General features: G+C 39.3%; 1 protein-coding gene across 9 annotated transcripts in view; it reads left to right on the top strand.

Annotated features, from left to right (window-relative positions):
- The window catches only part of PTPRE (protein tyrosine phosphatase receptor type E), a 147527-nt gene that overhangs the window by 107311 nt on the left and 23939 nt on the right, over positions 1-16277 (top strand). For 8 of the 9 annotated variants that reach the window (XM_044445598.1, XM_044445596.1, XM_044445597.1 and 5 more), the window contains 6 exons: positions 809-899; positions 4219-4295; positions 4418-4454; positions 9547-9644; positions 14056-14175; positions 15897-16060. In XM_044445598.1, coding sequence (XP_044301533.1) covers positions 809-899; positions 4219-4295; positions 4418-4454; positions 9547-9644; positions 14056-14175; positions 15897-16060 — 587 coding nt within the window. The remainder of the gene's footprint in view (positions 1-808; positions 900-4218; positions 4296-4417; positions 4455-9546; positions 9645-14055; positions 14176-15896; positions 16061-16277) is intronic. The other variant, XM_044445594.1, reaches the window with a different exon arrangement.

The raw sequence follows: 16277 nt of genomic DNA on the forward strand, positions 1-16277 counted from the left end.
AGTTATTTTGCTCTTGCATAATTAATTTTTCTTTGCATAAACTCATGAGGTTACTCAACCTGGATTGGGACCACAGTGTATTTTACAGGGAGGAGGGAGATAGGCTACCACAGTAGCAGTCAAAGAAGAACTGAAGGGAATGGGTGGAAACCCTCTCAGATATATGGACATTCCTGCTAAAACATTCTCAGCTATAGAAACTTTCTGAAGGGAGGCTCCATACAGGTCCCGAGCCTATATGCTACAAATGACCACTCAAAGAATGACAGTTATAGGCAGGCAACCTTCCTTTACAGTACAATGCTGGGACCCAATAAAACAACCATGAAAAGCTACATCATCTGCCATCAAATGCCTGCGAATACAGGCTTAACTTGGCACCAGAACTGACCATGTTGATGCCAGGTGGACCTCAGTAGGTCCTGTTGCAGGGCTACCACTAAGAAGGCCTTCTACTTTGCATAGGAGGATAACCCTTAAGCAGAGAGCAATTCTGATCAGGATTGTTGTAGGGACAAAACTTCCAGTTCCCTTCTTGTCTCTGCATACATATCATCACCCAAATCCAAGCTGGCCTTCCTAATGTTGTTGTTGTTAGTTGTGAAGTTGATACCTCTAGTTTATTGTTGCTGGGTGTTTGCTTTTTAAATGAATTACTGCAGAGAAGGAAACTATATGGTAAATGTCACATCTTAGTTTGGACCTGAAGTATTTTTCTGATCTGGGAAGAAATCTGTTTAAACAGATTTGTTTAACTATTTATTATAGGGTGCTGTTTTGAACTGACACAACTTATTTTTTTCTGCAGTCATTACCACCTGGATGTATGCAAGGTACACTTGAGATGGCAAATAAAGAGGAAAACAGAGAGAAAAACAGATATCCAAACATATTACCTTGTATGTATTTAAATGTTTCTGTGTTCAATATAAGTCATGCATTTGGAATATTCAGGATAGTCTTAACTTTTTCTAGACAATTCACTATATTAACCTGTATTAGAACTGATGGTTCCATGGCACCTTAAAAGCTAGCATATTAATGTTGTGTAAGCTTTTAAGGAATAGAGTCTGCTTTATTTGATACATGAAGCTGTTAACTTCAGTTCACAATTACCTGAGAACAATTATAAACAGTAATAGTAACAGTTAACACTATACTTCTTGGAATTCAAGAGGTATAGTGTTAAAAATGGGTGAAGCTTAAATGTTTTCAAGTGTATTGAATAACCATTCACAATGGCGAAAATGGTGACTAGGCAGTCTTTCTAGCTTTGCTTTTTAACATCTTTCAATGGAGAAGAGAGGCACAGATAACCCATTATTTTTTAAAGGTTGTAAAGAAGCATGCAGATGCTTGCAGCATTACTGCCTCTTCTGCTTTTGCTCATAAACCACAACTTTCTTCTTTATAAGGTTCTGCCATCTGAACCATGGATGGCTGGTTTATGTTGGGACTGAACAACCAAGCAGTTAACCCTAGGTTGTTTAGCTCAAACAATACATCATTCCAGGTTCAGACACTGACGGTGGATTTTGCAGTAAAATGGAAAATGTCAGTGTAGCAGACAGTCAATGGGTTATTGATGCATATGATGTGGGTCATTGTCTTGATTAAGGGCTATACAAATAGAATGAAACTTACTGATAAACTCTAATTCAGCAATGCAAATGTTGATAAGTGATGACATGTATCTGTATCATGAATTTCTATGTCATGTTGATAGATGTGTATGTGAATGAATTCCTGATGTTGTTAGGTTCTGTAATACTGTTGTCTGATTAGATGTGGGACCGAGGTGATTCGTCAATGGATTTGTGGCTCACTTCTATGATGTATTGCTGAATAATCATGTAAGATGTGATACTGTCTGCAAACAAAAGCAGGCCTACAACTAAAGCTGGTATCATTTAGGTACATCACTGGTGAAGTATTTGAATGGTTTTAGCTGGAAGCTGTAGGAGACTACAGTAATCATGTACATTATTACTTTGCTAATCCCCTACCTGAACTTGTATTACCTATCAACCTGCCCTCAGGCTGTCTTCATATAACTAACAGGTCAGCCTCTACTCAAAAGAATAAATAGACACAAATGTGGCATCAGAAATGAAAAGAGAACATTTAGAGAGTCTAAGACATCCTGAAGGTGAACATGCTTCTTCAATGAAACTTCAAAGTGAGGACAGCAGTGTAAACTCACTGATCTCAAATTGATCAGTAACTTTTATTTCATTTTATGACCTAAGTGTTTAATACCATTGCCCTCTCAACTAATTTATGTATGTATGTATGTATGTATGTATGTATTACAACATTTATTTCACATATTTTGCATAAGTAAAGATGTATTCAAGCTGTTTTTACTTAACTAGATGACACCTACTGAAAGGAAATAATTTTCAGTGCAGGCTTAAAGCAGGCAATGTATGTGCCACACAGGGCGCTCTTGGGAAGCCATTCTGGTAGAACCAAGCCCCATCCCATGAAACAGAATGGTGGGAGATTCAGGACAGATGAAAAGAAGAGTACTTCATTATACAGTGCATGTTAAATTGCAGAATTTACTTCTACAGGATGTGGTGATAAGCACTGACTTAGACAGCTTTGAATGGGATTCAGCAAACATAATGGCTACTATTCATGAGCCTCCAGGATCAGAGGTAGCAAACCTCTGAAAAACAATTACTGGTCAACAAGACCATACTGGACTAGATAGGTAGAATTCCTCTAGTGTGGGAAGCACAACTGAAGAGATCCTCTTTCTCATTTCCTTTTCCACCAATAGCTTTTCATGTAGGACAAAGACCTCCAAGTTTAAGGCAGAACAAAGTTTTCTAGCTGCTTCTTGTCAGTAGAACAACTCCTGGAGCAAATCCATTTTGGAGATGGATAGGGAATGTGTGGCCCTCTGGATATGGTGGACCGCAACTCCCATCATCCCTTACCATTGACTGTGTTGTCTTGGGATGATGGGACCTGCACTCTGTAGGCCCACATGTTCCCCATCCTTCTTTTATGACTTTAAAGACTAATCCCAGTGATCTGAACTGAACTTGGAAACATTTTTCTTCAATAAACTTGGTACACAGAATTGCATTATATGGTCTTGCTGATCTTAGCTGATATTTTAGCCATAGGCTTCTGGCCAACTCAAGTTTCTGGGCTACTTCGGGGGAAAGCCCATGTGGAGTACATTACAAGAATGCAACCTGGAGGTAACTAAAATTCAGAATGGGATGTGACTTATGTATCAACTGAAGTTAGTAAAGGGCACTCCTGGCCCCTGCTCCCATCTGTACAGATACAGTACTCCAAACTACTGCTTCAGGCTGAACACTTCCTCCAAAGTCATCAGAATCTCTTTAGCGTATACTGAAAACTTGTGTGTGTCAAATGTTGATAAGAGATCGCACATCTGAAGGGGCATTTATTCTATGAAAATATATTCCCCAAATAAATCCATTAGTCACAAGTTTGTAATTCAGGTAGCCTGGTCTCCTTAGTTTCAAAATCTCTGGGTTTAATTTTGCAATGCTTGGAGTTTGTTTTGTTGTGTTTTATGCTGCATTTGTTATGGCTTTATGTTTATTTTGTATTTAAATAGTTTTTATATTTGTTTATTGTAAGCTGTGGAGAGACCTTTGTATGGGGCAGCATTGAAATGAGATAAATATTTTAAATTTCATGAATATATGCATTACATTTCTGAACTGCCCAATAACTGACATTTTCTGTATGATTAATGAAACAATAAAACATAAGAATATAATAAAGAGTAACATAACTTAGCATCTAAAACAGCAACAGGCTAAAGCCAAAATATAAACAAGCAGCAGTGCAAAGATCTAAAAAGTATTAACTAAGTTTTTCTCTAATAACAATTTGTATTTTCAATATTGTATTGACCACAATAATACTTGAAAAACTCCATTCTCTGAGTCATGCAAACATATGGTCTCACTCCATTTAGAAGCCATAATATTTATAAACAATTTATTATGCAACTTTCCTATTGGCATTTATTATGCAACATTCCTATTGGCATAATAGGAATATTATTCCTATTCCTATTATGTGCATAATACACATTAGGTGGGATATAATATTTTAACAGTTTGTTTCATTTTTGAAAGGAAAATGTATTTCAGATAGTTATAAACACTGTTTACAGATTTGTCATAAAAGGTTCTAATTATGTATGTTTGTGCTTTACAGATGATCATTCCAGAGTAATGTTAATGCAGGTAGATGGAGTTCAGAGTTCAGACTACATTAATGCTTCATACATAGATGTAAGCAGATAGATTTTCTGTTTTAATTACTAGACTTAAAAAAGCAGAAGATTGAGTATTTTAAAATGCATCTTTTAATGTATTTTCTATTACAATAATGGCATATCTCTTTTTTCTCTCAGGGCTACAAGGAAAAAAATAAATTTATAGCAGCTCAAGGTATTTTCCAGTTTTCCATTTTTAAGGTTTTGTTCTGCATAACTGCAAATACAAAAGTACACATCAGAAATGTGTGTTTTGGGTTCATCTTATGATGAGTCCAATCAAAACTTCAAATTTTATGATGTATAATGTATTCTATTTTTATTTTATGTAATATAGTATTCTGGCATCTTGCTGGTCTGCAAGATCAAACTGCTATTTCAAATTGTCTAAAAAATTATGCATGTGAAAGATGCAACCTTCCTTTAGTTTCTCCATGCTATTTAAACCAGAGGTGAGTGACTTCTGGTGTTCCAGATGTTTTGGTCTACAACTCCTATGTTTCCTTACAATTGCCTATGTTGGCTAAGGCTGATAAAAGTTGTACGCCAAAATGCTAGGGACATTTGACATCATCCCCCACCTCCAACTATTTAAACCAGTGCTACTGTGATAAGGAAGCCGTATGCCTCTAATTCTGTCTCAGATAAGCATGTAATAATAATATTGATTCCCTCTAATGGCAAATAGTTGCCTATTCACATATAAGTGAAAGGTAACCACTAAAAAGGGGGGAATACAGTTTTTACATTCTTGTGCTGAGTATGCAGAAATAATTATTTTAGTTTTGGAATCTATGAAAAGTTAAGGGGATAGAGTCAAGAACATTCACAATGAATGCCAAAGAGTTTGCTGTTATTGGAGTTTATTTTGGGGAGGAGGGAAAGAAAACAACTGGGAGGGAGAAAAGAAAGTCATAGAGGAACTGGAAGCTGGGTCGACTATGTGATTCTGTGTGAAGATATTTATGGTTGAGGGAAGTTAAAAGTATCAGTGTAACTGAGAGGAGTGGGGAGAACCAATGACGAATTTCTTAGTGTTGTGTCACTCTGTGGGTAGTTGAACTGACCATTCCAGTAGCAAAACTGATCTGAACTGAATCCCCTTTCAGATATCTGATCCCTTCAGTAACCAGTTACTTTTGTGACTGGCATGCATACTGAATTGTCTGCAAGCTACACAAGCACTAGGCTGATTGCTCTTGTGCTGGCCCCTATAGCTATAATCTGACCAGGAGAAAATAAAGAGAAGGTGGAAAGAATATACAGAAAGACTGTACAGAAGAGTTGAAAGGATGGCAAATTTCTTCAAGGTGGAATCCTATGAGGAAGGGCCTGCAATATTAGAAAGCAAAGTGAAAGCACTGGCAAAGCATAAAGCACCTGGACTAGACAGGATACCAAAAGAACTATTCTAAGCAGCAGAAAATAATCAGTCCAAATACAAACAAGGTTATGCCACCAAATATGGAAAACAAAACAATACATTGAACATTTCCAGTTTCAAGAAATGGCTTCTCCTGCCCAAGAAAGGGGATGCAAAAGAGTGCACCAACCGTAGGACCATTGAATTAATTTCCCACACAAGCAAAGTGATGCTCAAAGTGTTGCAACAAAGAAATACTACCAAAGAATACTACAAAAAGAAACTGGACAGCCATACGAGTAGGATGGTGTAAACTGGTGTCCTGCAACAGCAGGGGGCTGGACCTGATGTCCTTCATGGCCCCTTCCAACTCTAGTATTTTGTGATTCTATGATTCTGTGTTATGAAGCAAGCAATGCTGGATGTCCAAGCTGGATGCTGAAAAGGAAGAGGCACCAGAGATCATGTTGCAAATATGCATGGCTACTGGAGTGCAGCAAAGAATTAAAAAAAGATCAATCTATGCTTTATAGACTACAGCAAAACATTTGCCTGTGTGGATAACAAGAAGGTATGAATAATTCTGAAAGAAATGGGTATGCCTCAGCACTTGAATGTCCTGGTACATAACTGAATTTCAGACAAGAAGCTCCTGAATGAAGAAACAGGATGGTTTCCCATAGGCAAAGGTGACAGACAAGAATGTATTTTATCCCCCTGTTTGTTCAATCTGTATGCAGAACGTATCATAAGGAAAGCTGGATTAGAATCAGGAAGAAGTGAAAATTGGCAGAAGAAACATTATTAATTTAAGATATGCAGATGATACTATACAAGTGGCAGAAAGCAGCAATTACTTGAAACAACTCCTGATGGAAGTAAAAGAAGAAAAAGCAGGACTGCAGCTGAATATTAAGAAAACAAAAACCATAACTGCAGAAGAATTACAAAACATAATTGTTAACAGTGAAGAAATAAAAAGTGTGAAAGATGTTTTATATCTTGGCTCAGTTATCAACTCAAAGAGAGACTGCAGCCAAGAAATTTGAAGAAGACTGAGGTTTGGAAGGGCAAAAGTGAAGAAACTAGAAAAAATCATAAATATATGGATGTTTCACTGGAGACCAAGGCTGAGATCATCCACACTATTGTATTTCCAATCACAATGTATGGGTGTGAAAGCCAGACAGTGAAGAAAGCCAACAGGAGGAAAATGGATGCAATCGAAACATGGTGTTGGAAAAGAGTTTAGTGAACATCATGGACCAACAGAAAGATAAACAAGTGGGTCTGAGATCAGATCAGGCCAGAGCTTTCCTTAGAAGCAAAAATGACAAAACTGAAGTTCTCATATTTCAGACACAGCACGAGAAGGCAAGACTCACTGGAGAAAGGCAATCACGCTAGGAAAAATTGAAGGCAGAGGAGGAAAAGGCAGAGCAAATATGAGATGGATTGAATCCATAAAGGAAACCACAGAGTTTAACTTAGAAGAGCTGAGCAGGGTTGCCATGGATAGGCCATTTTGGAAGGGTTGCTGTAAATCAGAGATGAATTGATAGCACATAACAACAGCCCATTTGGCATGATTGGCAAGATTTCAGGTCAATATTTATATATTTATTATTTCCTATACCACCAAATAAGTGAAACTCTCTGGGTGGCTTACAACTATTTAAAAGCATAAAACATCCTTCAAAATTTTGTAGATTTGGTAAAACTTCAGTAAAAATAGAAGTAAAAATTGAAGTGCAACCTAGCAGTGAAACCAAGTTTTAAAACAGAGTAAATGATTTAAAACAAAAATGACCAATATTTTGGGAAAATAAGAAGGCCTTCATCTGGTATTGGAGAAGGTACAATTTAGATGCCAAGTGAGCCTCTCTGGAAAATTCATTCCAAACACTTGTTTCCACAACAGAAAAAGGGCCTCATATTACTAGTCACTCACCTGATTTCCTTTGGCAGGACCTCTGAGGATGATCTTAGAGTACATATAGCATGAAACAAACTTTCAGGTAGCCTGATCCCAAGCCATTTAGACCTCTGAATATTAATACCAGCCCTCTGAATCAGGTCTGGACATGGCCTTGCAGCCAGTGCAGCTGGTAAAGTAATATGGTCACATTGGTCAGTCCCCATTAAGAATTCTGCTGCCCTATTTTGGACCAGCTGAAGTTTCCATACCATTTTTTTTGGAAAGGCAACCTCATATAAAACACATTGATAACGTCCCAGGAGATTACCACAGAGTATGGATAACTGCAGCTAGGATATCCAGTCCAGATGAGGATGTAGTGCGTGTGTCTGCATAAACTGATAAAAGGTACTCCATGCTACCAAGTCCACCCAAGTCTGTAATGAAAAAATTGAATCCAAGTATTTCTCCAAATTACAAACAATCAAGGAGAATCTAGTCCGCTCCAGAATAGGTTGAATATCATTCATCCAGGAATGGGAACCTCTTACTAACACTATTTCCATCTTGTCTGGATTGAGTCTCAGTTTATTGGCTCCCATCCAGTTTATTACTGTGCCCAGCAATGATTCAGAACAGCAGCTGCTTCACCTGGATTTGATCAAAAGAAGAGAGAAAGCTGAGTGCAATGTGTCTTGTGGTGACATCTTAGCGCAAACTTCTGAACAACCTTCCCTAGCAGCTTCGTGTAGATGTTGAACAGTACAGGGGATAAACTGAGCCCTGTGGAATAATAAGCCCTGTGGAACAATAATTCCTAGCACCACCTTCTGGGATCAATCATCCATGTAAAAATAGTATCACTTCAATGTAGCGCCTCCCAGATAACCTTGTGAGAGAGGTACCATGATTTATGGCATTATATGCTTTTGAGAGATTCAAGGAAATAAAAATAATTGCACTTCCACTGTTTCTGTTCTGACAAAGGTCACCCAACTGGGCTGAAGACTGAATGAAATGGATCTCGATAATGCCTGAGCTTTACCAACGACCACCCACTTGAGCACCTTTCCCAGGAAAGGGATCTTGGCTATTGACCTGTACTTGTTTTCTTCTTTCCAGTTTAGGCTTCCTTAGAAGTGGCCTAGTTACCATTTCCATTAAAGAGGCTGGCACCACTGCCTCACTCCAGGAGTCTGTCGCATCCTGAACTCAGCCTGATACTCCCTCCTTATTAGAAGTAATAAGCCATGGAGGACAATGGTCAAGCAAACAGGTGTTTTATTGGACTTGGCAAGCACCTTGTCTTAGTCCTTAACAACTGTGACCTGTTCACGCCTGTAATGGAGAGAAGGATGTGATTCAGTGGGGCAAAACTAAAGGAATTGGGCTTTAGGCTGGATGTCAGGAAGTACTTCCTGACAGTTAGGACCCCTAGGATATGGAATGGACTTCCACAGGAGGTGGTGGAGGTCCCATCAGTGAGGGCGTTTAAGGAAAGTTTGGATATTCCCACATTGGAGATTATATGAGCGGAGACAGTTTGTGCTGGGGGTCAGACTAGATGGTCCAGGAGACCCCCTTCTGACTTGTTATGTTTCTATATATAGCTGTACTTGAAAACAGGCAGTATATATAGTAAACTCAAAATATATAACCCAGGAGGCTGTTAGCAGTCCATTTCCATAAGATAAAAGGAGTGCTTTCTCCTGTATGAACTGCCCAGTCACTTAGATCTTACGATTTTAGTAGGTGCTGAAAAAGGATTGGTGCCTATTCAACAACTCAGCACTCGGTTACTTAAAGGAATGCTGCTAACTCATCAGGATTTAGCAGTAAACTTGGTAAAGAAGTACCAAACCTTTACATCTGGCACATAGTATATATGGAGCCAGTGTTGTTCCCTCACCATAGGCATAATACGCTGGTTATTAGCTACTCCAATTACTAACAAGGCTATGATGTTCTGCATTTACCTGTGTGTAGGTCCAAAGCAAGACACTGTAAATGATTTCTGGAGGATGATATGGGAACAGAAATCTGCAACTGTTGTCATGTTAACAAATGTGAAAGAGAGAAAAGAGGTAAGACTGTTATAGAATGCATTCCTTTTAGATGATGTACAAACTTGTGCACATCCTAAAACTGCACATCTTTAAAAGTATCTTTTAAACATTAGTGATAGTGCATCTATATCAAAGAGGGGAAACTCAGCTTATACACACATACACACAAACTTCTTCAACCATGGATGGATTTATTACCTATGGAATGCTCTCCCCAGAGCGCTCCACCTGGTGCCATTGTTATTTGTTTTTCGGCACCAGGCCAAGACCTTTTTATTCAAACAATATTTTAACAACTTTTAATACTATCTATTGGTTTTAATTTTGCAGCCAGAGTGAATCTGGATTTTATGTGCACTATCTATTTATTTGTTGTATGGAAGCCATCCCGAGGCTTATGTGAATGGGACGGCATACAAAAATTCTAAATAAATAAATAAAATAAATATTACACAACAAGAATATAAAGCATGCAGTCATTAATTGAGAGGACACCCTTTATAGAGCAATTGCAGTTCAAACATACACATGCAAAGCAAGAGAGCTGCATTTCAAGAAAAACTAGCATTGTTCTTTCAGATGCTGCCTCTGGATCTTAAACTAGGCTTTAGACACGACTTTTCAGCCTGCTGTAGGAATGGTTTGTCTGCCTTAAAGGTCAGATATTTGGGGATTAAATAAATCAGATAAACCCTTGGAAGCAAGGGAAAAAAGACTGGGATAAGTATTTGAGAAGTAGGTTAAACGAGGTCTGTCCTAAGAAGCGAGCTTGGATTTCAGCTGGTCCTGAGACAAAGTCACAGTAACAAAACAGGAGGAGAGAAGGGGTCTGTCTGATTCCTAGTGCAATCAGATTTGTTTTTCCACAAATCTGGAAAATCATATTTTCTCACAAGTGGGTTGTTCCAATGAAGGGAAACCCAGGCTAGTCTGGAATAATAATAGTATAAGGAACTACAAAGTGGCTAGGACTCCAAACCAAATTACACACATGAACATCATAGAAAACGGGGTGGATGTTACAATACTAGAAAGATCTCTGAAGACAGACAAAGTTTCACATACACCTTTTTCTGGCTCTGACCTATTCCCACAGCTGAAACTGCTATGTCTCAATGGCAACAGGAAAACTGTGTCCTTATAAACAGGGCTGCAGAACTGCTTTGGGAATGGAGGCCTGGAGTACTCTTCACCCACTTACTGCAGATGAGATATCAGGGGTGGCCCTGCTCCTTATCTCATCCTGCCACACAGACTATTTGCTATGCCTCTTCCAGTGTAGAAACAGAGATGTAGGCTGTCCCACATCTCCTTTGCTATATCAGATCTGACATTGGAGATAATAGGACAAATGAGAGACAGTGGGACTTCCTAGAGAAGGGATGAATGGATGGCCTCCCTGATACAGATAAGTTATGCCCTCCCTCTTCCATCACCCACCCTGCTGATTTCTCACACTGGAGATCAAAGATGGTGGCAGCAATGGGAGGGTACCTGGAAATTGGACATTAGCCACCCTGGGAAGAGTGGCCACTCTCTCCAGCGTAGTCTCAGTGCTTACTGCTGTTTCTTATCTTACAGAAAAAGAGCAACAGGGCTAAAGTGCATTAGTACTCACTTGTGTGCCAGCAGAAGAATTTCTGCTCTTGCCTCCAAGATCAAATTGGAAATAACAGCAGGGGTATGCCTTCTGCAGCAATTCTTTCAGGGGATGGTGCTTGAATCCTAAGACTTGCCATCCAGAGAACCCCAAGGAGCTTCACAGACCCAGATAGCCTGTGGACTGGAGGTCTGTTTTAAGATGAGGCTTTTGTGGATCATCACCTGTGGTGAAACATAGACCTAAGTGGCTAGTCTAGGCTTTGTCTGGGCAACATAAGCTATGGATGAGCAGCAGAACTGCTGCATTCTATGTTCTGTAGGCCTGTTCTCATTAGGTTTCTCTGAGTTCAAGTGGGATTTTGATGATGGTCTTTTGCTGTGAGAGATCAGTCAGACATCATGTCATGGAACCTGGATTGAGCAAGAGTCCAAAGCTTCCAGTGTCAGCCTTCGCTAGTACTGATCCAGGAACCAACACATTTTCTACGCAGTACACTTTAAACAAACACCTTAATGTCATGTCTATCATGACTAAAATATGTAAACTGCTGTGAAAAAAATCTCAAGTATCAGAAACTGCACTTCCTTCTTGAAAACAAAAGGTTTGTTCAGCCTTCTGAGTAAAATTCAAAAGAGGATACTTTAAACAAATGGGTATTCAACCCAGTAGAGGGATTTATCGACTTGGCAAAGTGGTGAAATCTCTACAACCAGTGAAGTTACTCACACCTTGAGGGTGTTTTAGTCTAACCATAAAGGGGAAATTTCTATAGGGTGATTCTTTGGATTATCTGCCTGTTTTGAGCCCCTTGATTTATTTATTTATTTAAAGTTTTTGTATGCCATCCCCTTGCTATATAGCCTCGGGACGGCTCACACAAATAAATATAGTACAAATACAGTTAAAATCCGGAAACACCACAGCTGCAGAATTAAAACCTATAAATATTAAACATTATTAAAATATTGTGTGAATAAAAAGGTCAGCCTGGAACCGAAAAACAAATAACGACGGCGCCAGGCAGACCTCTCTGGGGAGCACATTCTACAGATGGGGCGCCACCGCAGAGAAAGCTCTCCTCCGGGTACTTGATACATACAAAGCTTTGACTGATACTATTCCAAGTTGTATCTGGTCAAAAACTGCTGAGCAATTTCCTTTGCTACCTCTTCCCAGACACACTTTAGGATAGTTTATGGCTACCAATATCCAAGGGGTACAGGGTCTGTTCTATAGCCAAACAGTCAGCAAAAGCCCCTTTAAATAGTTATTTAACTGTTGAAATATTTATTCATTTAAATAACACCTTTAAAAAGTTATTTTTTCTCCTTGTATGTTGAGCCATCCCATAGCCCACAAGACTGTTAGTAATATAACCATTTCCTGTTCTTTAATCGGATATTGGTCTGACACAACTGCTGCAGTATTGCAACCTAACTAGACCTTGTTGAGCTTACAAATTGTCACCAGTGACTAACTCAGGAAATTAATCTGAGTCACCCCAATCTCATGCTGATGGAATTCTTAATAATTCCTCTATATGAGTCTAGATGTTGAACAGCAGGCATTTTACTGTCTTTTGTCTTCCTTGAACTGTACCTGTAGCATTGGCTTGTACAGCATAAGTCACTGGGAGGCTGGCTTAATGTGCCATCTGAACCCCTGCTGCTTTCTAGGGGCTTATAAGCCATCCAGGCTAACTAAGGCTTGTAGTGGAGTTTATTAAAACCCCCTTGCTTAACATGCCATATGCACGCAGATGACATGATAACTCACGGTCAAGCTGAAGGGTGCAGAAGTCCTTGGCTGGAGCAGCAAAACTGGATTGTTGCTGTGGTCAAGGGGCCCCTGTCAATGTTGGTGGGAAAAGCAACTAAGCAGCACTTTGTCATTGGCCTCCTGCCATACTCCAGCTGATGCCAGGATGCTTTCGAGTAATTGGCAGGAGCACAGGGGAAGGCTGCTGGCCTCCTCAGATGCCACCTGCTCAACCCCTGTTCTGGCAGGTTTGCAGACAATGTGGAGTGGGCATAGGGGCCAATCAGCTTGGCTTCTTCTTATGGAAATGATGCTTAGCAGCTGGATCCTGCCTGCAACCACAACCGGTGTAGTGGTGGGTGGGAACCAGCTGCTCAGTTTTGCTTCCTCAGTGGCAAGTGAGCAGCTGGATCCTGCCAACTGCTGCTGCAAGCAAGAATGAGCTGCTCTGCTTGCCCTCTTTGAAAGGGAAGGAAGCATAGTTGCTTGACATGCCCTGCCCCATTTCCCCCCTTCCCTGCCACCACTTGGCAGTGGTGCCAGGAAGTGGGTAGCAGGACAGGAGGCTCAAAAGAAAATGCCTCCTCTTCTTTCCCTCATGCTGGCTGCTGTGGGGAAGAGGAGGATGTTCCTCCTCTGAGTCTCCCTGGGCAACATCCCATCTGCCCCTACATGCTTTCTTGGTATAAAACACTTTGTGAACTGAGGATACAGAAAATGTGCATCCTCTTGGCGCCCTGGGTGGCTAGATAGTGTCATTACAGCCTACCACATAGGATCTGGTATCTCCTATCCAACCTAGTCCTGAATCTGGATGCATTAGCATTTAAACATTGTCAAGAGATGCAGAAAGTGATAAAATCATATCTCAATGTTTGGTCCTACCATCCCATAGTATTCTTGGAATTCACTGTGAGTATAATGAGAGTTAGGTGGACATGGTCAGTTTACATTTTAGAATTTAAAAGTGCACTCTCCATTTCAAAATAAGTGTGTAATTTTGTATTCAATCAGTTCTGAGGGGACATAAAACACATTCTGACATGATGTATGCTAACATCTTCTTAGGACAAATGTTTCCAATATTGGCCTGATCAAGGATGCTGGACATATGGTAACATCCGAGTTTCTGTGGAAGATTGTATAGTTCTTGTGGATTATACTATTCGGAAGTTTTGTATTCAGCCAGTAAGTAATTACTTCATATAGTAAAACATTCCTGATCTGTATGTTTTTGAAAACAAATAACATTTGGAATTCTGACTAGGCAGATCAATGGTAAATCACTGATAAACATGCTAGGAGAACTGGTGGTGCATCATACACAGCTTTTATTGACCTGAGAGCTGCATTTAATTCTATTTCCCACACTAGACTCTGGGACAAATTAAATCTGCTAACTATAGATAAAAGGCTTCTCTTTCTGATCATATGCTTATATAACAACACCTGCCTGAAGGTGTGATGCCCGACAGATGGACAATTCACTAGACTCATGCTTGTTAGAAAGGGAGTCAAACAAGGCTGCACCCTGGCTTCTGCACTGTTTATTTTATGTATAAATAATATTGTTAGGAACCTAACTTCTCCAGTATCCCATGCCCCTAAATTGGCTACAAAACCGTATTTTAAAAAATGTCACGTTGAAAACTGCAAGATTCCTAGCTGGTGCTATTAAAATAAGGTCCACTTTTGTTTCAGAGTTCTAACTTCTGCAGGTTCTTAGAGGCTGTGTATAATGAATTATCCAATAATTTTGGTATTGCTACCTAATATACATTATGGAATGTTTTAAGTCCATTTTAGCTTTGTACATTTTATCTGTTTTTATTTTTTATTGTTTTAGCATTTGTATTTTACATGCTAAAGCCTATGGCTAATGCAAATAAAGATTGACTTGACTTGACTTTGTCACTGTAATGTCCCAGTTCACATGTAATGCTAACACATTGTTTATTTAATATGTAGTTAAACAGCAGTTTGTTGCCTGAACTCCAGTTTTTCTGGCAGGCAAAAGAACAAAGTGTGCTTTGTTTTCAAAATCCATATGTTTAGTTCTTTTTCATTCTTTACCTGCTCCTTTATTTCATGCCAGATACCTTTGTGGTACTGTTGTTCTTTCATGTAAAGAAGTTGTTTTCACAGATAATGGTTCACAGATAATGGAAATTCAATATTCAGCAACCCATTGGTTAATTAAGCCATGGGTTAGTGTTATAGGCAAACCTGGCATTGTCATGAAACATGACCTCTTTCTCTGGGGCTTCTTCTGGGGTTCATTAGGTAGAATAGGGTCTAGAATAGTGTCTAGGTTAAGGTGCCATATCAATGGCTCTTGCAGAAGGAGTAAGGGAACACTTGGGCACATGAAGGCCAAGTTGTAAGTGGGCGTAATATGCAAGACTGTGTTTATTTTTAAGGATTTATTAATTGTGCCTTCATCAAAAACGATATTCCAAAACAATGAAAAGGTATAGAGCTATATGAAGAGCTAAAAATAATTTTAAGTGCTTGGACAAATAAAGTTTTAACCTGTCACCAAAAGGAATACAGTGTGGATGGCAGGTGTACTTCCCTCAGGAAAACATTACTGCAGGGACTCTTCTTCGGGATGTGCATAATGCACTTCTTCTATAGATTGAATGAGGAGGAAATGTAGAACATGGTTACTGCTGGTGTAGTTGAGGTATTAAGCCAGACGCCTTAAATTATCTTTCTGCTTTTTGATCTATTAGTAAATTCATAAGGTACCTTAATCCTTCTTTTTAAACTGAATATATTTTGAACCTAGAACATGCCGCTATTGTTGATATATTTTTTAAAGAGGGGGGAAATCAGTACCTTAAGTATGTAAATTGACTGATTCTGTCCCAGGATTAAAAATGGCTATGTTAATGTTTTGTCTCTAGCAGGTCTCTGATGGCTGCAAAGCTCCAAGGCTTGTAACTCAACTTCATTTCACAAGCTGGCCTGATTTTGGAGTGCCTTTCACACCTATTGGAATGCTTAAATTCTTAAAGAAAGTAAAATCACTGAATCCCACACATGCTGGACCAATTGTGGTTCACTGCAGGTATGTGTGCATGTCCAGATGCATGCGTGCATGGTCATCAGTCTTTTGAGAATGGGCTTAACAGGGACTGACAAAAACAGTTTATGCGTACTTAAATTACAAGGGCTACTTTACTGTGTGCCTGAGAAATTGTCACATGAGGGCTTCCAAGAAACTAAGAACTGGGAAGAAAATGTAGTTGCCATCAGAACTAGTACTAGGAAATTGGCATTATTCT

The sequence above is a fragment of the Varanus komodoensis genome, unplaced genomic scaffold (genome assembly GCF_004798865.1).
Source record: "Varanus komodoensis strain SLA01 unplaced genomic scaffold, ASM479886v1 scaffold49, whole genome shotgun sequence".
Classification (NCBI taxonomy): domain Eukaryota; kingdom Metazoa; phylum Chordata; class Lepidosauria; order Squamata; family Varanidae; genus Varanus; species Varanus komodoensis.